The 9,144-nt window shown below is 34.0% G+C and overlaps 1 protein-coding gene across 1 annotated transcript; it reads right to left on the bottom strand.

The window, feature by feature from the left end:
* Window positions 1-630: 630 nt before the first annotated feature.
* LOC134476753 (zinc finger protein 260-like) lies at window positions 631-3,563 on the bottom strand. Its single transcript, XM_063252424.1, has one exon. It carries the CDS (start codon window positions 3,468-3,470, stop codon window positions 1,368-1,370), a length of 2,103 nt encoding a protein of 700 aa, XP_063108494.1. The 5' UTR covers window positions 3,471-3,563; the 3' UTR covers window positions 631-1,367.
* Between the last annotated feature and the right edge of the window lie 5,581 nt (window positions 3,564-9,144).

Raw genomic sequence — 9,144 nt, 5'->3', positions numbered from 1 at the left:
GTTTTTTCTCTGTGTGGGATCTTCTAGTTCTAGAAAATGTGGATTATCAGCAGAGCTTTTAAATTATGACTTATATAAGTTTTCTCTTGAGTGTGAATTATTTTATGGATGAGATTACAATATTGATTGAGATATTTTCCACATTATGCACCTACATAGTCTTTCTCCCTACTGAGATTTCTATCATGTTTTTATAACCTGTTTGTATACTGAACATGTTTCTAAATGTCTTGCATGATAAGATTTTTCCCTAATTTAATTTCATTCTTGTTTCTGACAGTGAATGTGTCTGTATTTTCATTTGTGATGGTATATCTTAACATTAGGATTGCTACATGGATACAGGCCATGAACACAAGCACAATATTGAATATGAATGTATAGACACTTCTTGGTAAACTGATCCAAGAGTTACAGATTCTGATGGGAAAAATTGTCATGAGACAATTAGGTGTCATCCATCAAAACAAGAGATTGGCGGATCAAAACATGGAAAAAATGATATAGCATACTTAAATTTTCATTAAAAAGTGCAACATTTTTATTAACACTACATACAGATAAAATATTTATTTAAAAAAAGACAAAAATATTTTAGGATAATTCTGTTTCAGGTTGTCTTCAAAAATGTATGAACATATATTGACAGAAATTATTTTATAATATTTTGGCAGGTCTCCTCTACATGACTAATTTTGAAATTATTTTCAAAATAGTCCCTTACATATGTATGATTTCACTTAACTCGGATTACTTTCACACTTTTGACAATAAACGTGTATATTGTATACTTTCCCACATTGCATACATAATCTTGGGACATAGTATGACATCACTCAGAAGGTTAGCAGCTATCAGCTGAACTTTTACCAAAACTTCCTTATATGCAGTTACTCCCCAATGTGAGAAGAATCTTATGTTTTCAAAAGGGAAGCACTGCAGCAAATCTTTGCCACACTGCCTACATATATATGATATCTTCCTTGTATGCAAAATTTCCCTATGGCATTTTTGTGTGCTATGTATGATCTACCATTGTTCAATTGCATAGAATTACTACACAGAGGGAGTTCTTAAACGTAGTGGCAATCTCAATGGTATGGAAAGTCTTTCTATATTCCTTATGTTCATAGGATTTTTTCCCAGTGTGATATATTTGATGTTATAAAGTGAGAATGTATAAACAAATCCATTTACTCATTTCTCATATAGATAGGGATTTTTTTATAGAGTGAATTTTTTTCTATACAAAAAAGCTACTATTATAGCTAAAACACAACACAAATTACTTACATCAATGGAAAGGGTTCATTTTCAGCACTTCTGTATACTGAATGTTTTGGTATATTGGTTGTACCATAGATGTTTTATAGGTTGTGAGTTCTTTCATGAGTAATAAGGTGACTGCTTTGACAGAAAGATTTCCCACATTGCTTACATACAAAGTGTTTCTCCCCAGTGTGTATTCTATAATGTGATTTACAAGTAGAGGATGTACTGAATGCTTTCCCACATTTGTTGCATGCAAAGGGTTTCTCCCCAGTGTGAATTCTTTCATGTTTAATAAGGTCACTGTTTTGACTGAAAGTTTTCCCACATTGTTTACATGCAAAGGGTTTCTCCCCAGGGTGAATTCTATCATGTGCTTTACAAGCAGAGGATGTACTGAATGCTTTCCCGCATTTGTTGCATACATAGGTTTTATCACCTGTGTGAATTCTTTCATGTCTAATAAGGTTAGTCTTTTTATAAAAAGATTTCCCACAATGCTTACATACAAAGGGTTTCTCCCCAGTGTGAACTCTATCATGTACTTTACAAGCAGAGGCTGTACTGAATGCTTTCCCACATTTGTTGCATGTAAAGGGTTTCTCCCCAGTGTGAATTCTTTCATGTTTAATAAGGTCACTGTTGTGACTGAAAGATTTCCCGCATTGTTTACATGCAAAGGGTTTCTCCCCAGTGTGAATTCTATCATGTGCTTTACAAGCATAGGCTGTACTGAATGCTTTCCCACATTTGTTGCATGCAAAGGGTTTCTCCCCAGTGTGAATTCTTTCATGTATAAGAAGGCTAGGCTTTTGATTGAAAGATTTCCCACATTTGTTACATGCAAAGGGTTTCTCCCCAGTGTGAATTCTATCATGTGCTTTACAAGCAGAGGATGTACTGAATGCTTTCCCGCATTTGTTGCATACATATGGTTTATCACCTGTGTGAATTCTTTCATGTCTAATAAGGTTAGTCTTTTTATTGAAAGATTTCCCACAATGCTTACATACAAAGGGTTTCTCCTCAGAGTGAATTCTATCATGTACTTTACAAGCAAATGATGTACTGAATGCTTTCCCCCATTTGTTGCATGCAAAGATTTTCTCCCCAGTGTGAATTCTTTCATGTTTAATAAGGTCACTGTTTTGACTGAAAAATTTCCCACATTGTTTACATGCAAAGGGTTTCTCCCCAGTGTGAATTCTATCATGTGCTTTACAAGCATAGGCTGTACTGAATGCTTTCCCACATTTGTTGCATGCAAAGGGTTTCTCCCCAGTGTGAATTCTTTCATGTATAAGAAGGCTAGGCTTTTTATTGAAAGATTTCCCACATTTGTTACATGCAAAGGGTTTCTCCCCAGTGTGAATTCTATCATGTGCTTTACAAGCATAGGCTGTACTGAATGCTTTCCCACATTTGTTGCATGCAAAGGGTTTCTCCCCAGTGTGAATTCTTTCATGTATAAGAAGGCTAGGCTTTTTATTGAAAGATTTCCCACATTTGTTACATGCAAAGGGTTTCTCCCCAGAGTGAATTCTATCATGTGCTTTACAAGCAGAGGATGTACTGAATGCTTTCCCGCATTTGTTGCATACATAGGGTTTATCCCCTGTGTGAATTCTTTCATGTCTAAGAAGGTTAGACTTTTGATTGAAAGATTTCCCACATTGCTTACATACAAAGGATTTCTCCCCAGTGTGAATTCTATCATGTACTTTACAAGCAGAGGCTGTACTAAATGCTTTCCCACATTTGTTGCATGCAAAGGATTTCTCCCCAGTGTGAATGTTTTTATTACTTTGAAAACCACTGAGTTTACTGAATGCTCTCCCACATTGCTTGCATTCATATGGTTGCTTTCCAGTGTGAAGTTTCTTATGCTTTTTAAAGAAATTACTGTGAGATAATGCTTTTGCACATTTTTCAATTATATGATATTTCTCTCTACCATATTTTCTAACAGGTTTTTCAATATTGGATGAAGAAATAGAAATATTCTCATAGTGTTTTTGTACATAGGAGTTTCCCAAATTGCGGTTTGTCTTGGGGGTTTGAACACAGTTAGTTGTTGTATGGGCTTTCACACTTTTGTTACCTACAAAAATTTTCTGCCCGGAGTGAATTTTTTCACTAAGATCAGATCTCTCCTCCTCATTTTTTCCATATTCACTGGGTCTCTCTACAGTGTTCCTCATTTCATGCTTCTGAAAGGACTGGAAATCACTGCAGGTCTCTAAATCTTCATTACATTTATATGGCTGCCCTTCAATTCTCAAATAATTGTCTTCATCACATCTGTGCAGAAATAAAAAAGATATCAATCACAATGGAAAAGGCTCCACATTAGCAATATTTTTTATGATGACAAATTTAGTTTGATTCCTGCTAAGTAATTCTGATGGTTAACTGACTCACTGCCCTGCAGGACTGCTTTCAAAATACTATCCATTCTAAAAATTGTTACAAAAAAAAAGTACCAGGGATTGAACTCACAACTGCATGCTTGCAAGGCAGGCACTTATGCCCCAAGATAAATCCTCTGCTCCATTTAGGCAATTTTAAATTGTTATGTGATTCTAATACTTAATATCATTTTAGGAGACTGGTACAAATGAATAGCAAACATTGATCATTTTTTGTAGCTCTTCGTGTCTTAACTCCCCTTTGTCTATTTAGCCTGATGATCTTTCTCATCTACAGAACATAAGTATTGCTGGTCATATATTCTCTCTCTTTACTTTCACTTCTCAAATAAGTTTTTAATTTCTCATTTAAGAAAAAACCTGAGTTGTGGCTAGGGATTTAGCTCAGCAGCATAAGCACCAGCCTCGCAAGCATGAGATTGTGAGTTCATTCCTCAGTACCAAAAGAGAGAGAGATAGAGAGAGAGAGAGAGAGAGAGAGAGAGAGAGAGAGAGAGAGAAGAAAACCTGTAATATTTCCATTTCTATGTCTGAATTACTTCACTTAAGGTCCAATACTTCTTGTTTCTTGGGAAATGATATCATGGTTCCCTGTATAGCTTTTTTTCAACGTGGAGTTAAACACAGATCATAGAATGAACTACATTTGCTGACCTATTATTTGTTTTGTTGAGAGAGATTTTTATTGGACATCAACTTGTCCAAGCTGAACTTCAAGTTATCATCCTGCAGATTCAGCTTCCCCAGCTGCTTGGGGATTGCAGGAATGCACCACAATGTTGAGCTGACTCCAAATTTTCTTTACCTTGGCATGCAGTGATGGGCATCTGGGCTCTTCTCAATGCTTAGCTACTGTGAGTTGATTCTTGTATTAGATATTGTAAATGCCTTTTCATGTGCTTTAACAAACAACACACTCATGGTTCACTAACATTTGATGATTTTAATGTATTTGACAATATACTGAGAGAATCATTACACATAATGACACAGTATGACCCACTCAACAGTCAGGAGGTAGAGGCAGGAGGATTGCTCTGAGTTTCAGGCCATTATGGCCTTCACAGTAAGTTCAAAGTCAACCTGAACTACAGTATAAAATCATGGCTCAAAAGATTTAAAAAAGGATATCATTGTGGATGTACATGTGAAACAATATGAAACATGTTGTTTTAATTTTCAGATTACTGAATAGTTGTTACCATGTTTGTATTTTATGTATCCATCAGCAATGTATGAGGAATTTTAAACCTTAACAGCTCAATATTTTATGGGATATTTTCATAGTACTTATTGTAACAGTAGAATTCATTTTCATTTTGAAAGCTGATGCTATGTGAATATTATTCTAGATCATGAAAGTCTCAGTATTCACATGCATATATAAATGGTGTTTTGAAGATGGGTTTTTATCAACTTTCACAATTTGTTCATTTCCTACATATCAAAATACAATATTTAAATTTATTATCATACATTTCTATGATGTTGATCATGAAGGCAATTTTTAAACTGATACATTAGATAGTGTTATTTACTACATGTATTAGTATTACCTCTGATTCTTATATTTCAATATGTTTCTATGGATTCCCAGATAATACAAAATAAAATTAAGTATATCTCTTGGTATTTTTTGAGGTTAAATAAGGTATAACATGATCTCATTTCTTCAGGTTCCTTTGTTTTAATATTTATGCTCACACACTGACAATTAAGTAATGTTCTATTTCTCTTATGTGTTACAGTCACCTTATATTACTTGAGCAATTTTTGTCCTCTTCCTTAATTTGCTGATTATTCCATATTTTTCCTGTAATATGGACATAGAAACAAAATACACTTACTATAACTATACATTAAAATATCTCTGATTTGATTTATACTCATAGTATAGTATAATCAGACTTGAGATATACAAGCAAATGTTATTATTATCAAATATATTAAACTGTATCAATGAGCAATAATTAATGCTGTTAGTATAAACAAACATGTCATCCTTACCTGTTGCAGTAATATTCATATATGTTTCCCACATCACTCCTCTGTAGAGCTTCTTTTTGGATGGAATCAGCAAATCCCACTCTTCTGGAGTGAACTTCACAGCTACATCCTCAAAGGTCACTGTCTCCTAAATAATGACATGGGTCCTGAAGTTCAGGGATACATAACCTGATATACCTCAGTTCCTGTAATAAGTAGTCTAACTGAAATTCATTCTTTCAAGTATTAACTGCATGTTATGGTCATAAAAACTCAAGTACATTCAAATATAGTCACCCAGTAACACTGATGCTAGACTATGACACACTGCTAAAGCAATCACAGAACTGTAGCATGGTTTGTCCCGCAGGGCCACCAATAGTGTAGTTTTTCACTTACTTCAAAGCAGAGCTCAAGAGTTAGGATGCAAACCACCATTCACAAAATATTGGTTATTCATAACACGGAGTTTGTCTTTCTTATCAACAGCATCATGGTCTTGAATCTAGATTTATAGATAAATATTTGGTTGAATATGAAAAGAGATTTTCTGAGTGATTAAAATTTAATGACAGAAAAGTTTTATTTGACCATTCTATAGACAAGGAAATAAGGGAAAATGTAGTTATAAATCTATAGCTCAGGGATTCTAAATTATCTCCTTGTAATTATATATGGGAAATTCCACTAGGGTGCAAAGGAAGATAATGTGGGGAAAAAAACATATATGAATTGCTGAACTAGAGTGAAAATTGCAGAATAGCAAAGTAACTGGTCACTAAATACAGAAGGAAGAGTTCAGTACAGTGGAGTAGTATATGCTTGTACTCTCAGAACTTGAAATCATGATGTAAGAGGATTACCAGAAATTTCATGCTTGCCATGCATACAGTGTCCAACCTGGGCTTTGTAACAAGGACAGTTCAGACTACAAAGTGAGGCCATTCATTAAACCCTGTACCAAATGAAAATTAAAATTAATTCACAGTCATTGACAAATTACAACTTTGCACCCAGGATATATCTCAATGGTACACGCACCTATATGACATTTGCAAGGGCCTGAATACAATTTCCAGTACCAAAAAGAGAATTCAAGTGCACCTTTGATTAGTAACAACAACTGTACATGTGTGTTAGAGAAAAAACCTGCAAACGTTGAATATTTGTGTTCAAGGAAACATTTTGCATAATAAACAGGAAAACATTTGACATTCAACATTCATATCAGTGGACAAATGGATCTCAGGAAAGGAAAACAACCTTCAATTCATTCACATGGAATATTATGTCACAACTCAGCTGGCATTGTGCTTCTAAGCAAGAAAGCACAATATGTTTCATTTAGATTCAGAAAGAAACAGGTATGTCCCTAGAAATCTGGCCTGCACACTATCCTTGCCTATGTGCATTGGTGAGCAATTGAAATGGGAAAGAGAAACATGAATTACTGTGAAATTTATACTGAAAAATAGTTAGTGCAAAACTCTTCTGAAGAAAATCAAGCAGCCATGAAAATTAGAAGTTGAAATCTATGAAAATTGGAATTAAACAAGAAAACATTTATTGGGAACACAATACAAAGATTTTACATAGAGTTAAGATCAATGAGCACAAATCTAAAAATAAACAAAATTTATGTTTTGTTTATGCAGAAATAATGAATAGAAAAGAAAATCTAAATGACATTTGTGAAAATAACCAAACAATATTGAAGTGTGGAAGAAAAAATAATTAGATTTATTCTTAAATTCCACAAACTCCTTTTCTATGGAGTTTATGAAAATCTACACACAAGTGAATTCCTTCTAACGTCTACAAAATATTTTGTTCTATGATTCCTTGAAATACACGTGATTCTTTTCAAGTGAAATTACAGACTCAGAAACTGTGACCAAGAGAATAAATGAGAATGTACTTTGGTTTTGATTCACCTATCAGCCCTTGTGAATGACTGTGAGAAATGATTGAATTGATAAATACCACAAAAACCTCACAATATATTTTTATGTGCAATTTCAATGCTAGTTTCTAAAAACTTAAAGGGAATAAGTTAAAAATATAATTTCCATAAAAGAGTAAACTTTGGAATACTTCCAAAGAATTGTCATCAATTATGCAATAATACTTTCTGACCTGAATGTATTTTTCACACGGTTACCTTCATTTCTTGCTTAAGATCCTTTAGTGAAACTTTCTGAATACACCTGTGACTCTTTCACTGTTCTTATTAAATCTATACACTTAAGCTTTGAGAATAAGATTTTCTTTAAATGATTAAAACAATAAATTGCAATACAGGTACTAACTGATTTGTATGTGTTTATGTGTCTTGAGATATGAAATGACTGGACAGTTTCTATATTAGATAGTGATAAACAAACTACAGTTAGAAATATCAGTGTAAAAACCTCAGTGCTAACAGTTGTGAAATTTGAAATTCACCAAAAGGATAACAGGTAGGCCTATCCGAAGTGGAGACATTATTAGGAGAACAGATTAAAAGGGACTGAGAAAACAGGTGTCAGAGCTGATTAATAGCTAGACAACTAGGTAATCTGCAAATAATCTCATGATCCGGAGAGCAGTGTTTATTGTGTGCACACTGATACCATAGGTTAAATAGTAAGCTATGCAAAAAGACATACCTCAATTCCATTGATTCAACAAAACATATGGACACTACATGAGCTTGATTATATTCCACATGTACAATCAGCGGTTATTTAGAAACAAATATCATTCCTTAATATATGGCCCATATAAAGAGCAATCAACTATATAAACAGAAACAGAATTGGAAGAGAAAAATCAATCATTTACAAGTATATATTTAAGAGTTCAAAACATCTTCATCAGTGACTGAGAGCTCAAGAAGGCAGAGCAATCTTTAAGGTCACACATAAATTCATCAAAATAACAATTCAAAGCAATATAATAGATGGATTCTATTGATGGGTTTATCACAGAAAAACATAGCACACTGTCCTCACAGCAAGCCAAGAAGTATTCACACATGTAACCCAGGTTCAACACAGCAATACAGAATGTAACATAGTCAGTGGAGTGGAAATCATGCAAAGCAGGCTCTTACACAATACTGGAATAAAATTATAAATGAAAAGCAGAAAAAATGAAGAATGCTCTTAGAATGAGAGATCAAATCACAAATTTTAAATAACATTTCAAAAAACCTTAAATAATTAAGGATTTCACAATCCATGTCAATGAACGCACATTTAGAATTATTTCAGTTCCTCAAACTCAGTGCCTCAAAACATATTAAAAACAGTGAATGCTGGTACTGGAAAAGAACATAGACTTCAATTGTAGAACATTAGAGAACACAGTGCTGAGGGAAGCTCAACAGAGCAGCTGTGAGCTGAGGGCATGGTATTACTCTGCATGGCAGTCTTTTGGAAATCTGAGACTAGGGCAGAGCACATAACAGGCCCATCCC

This window comes from Cavia porcellus, unplaced genomic scaffold (genome assembly GCF_034190915.1).
Source record: "Cavia porcellus strain 051 isolate PalLab524CR breed Dunkin Hartley unplaced genomic scaffold, mCavPor4.1 scaffold_7, whole genome shotgun sequence".
In the NCBI taxonomy this organism is placed as follows: Eukaryota; Metazoa; Chordata; class Mammalia; order Rodentia; family Caviidae; genus Cavia; species Cavia porcellus.
Note: the sequence above shows the minus strand (reverse complement) of the source record. Positions and strands in the feature narration are given on the sequence as shown.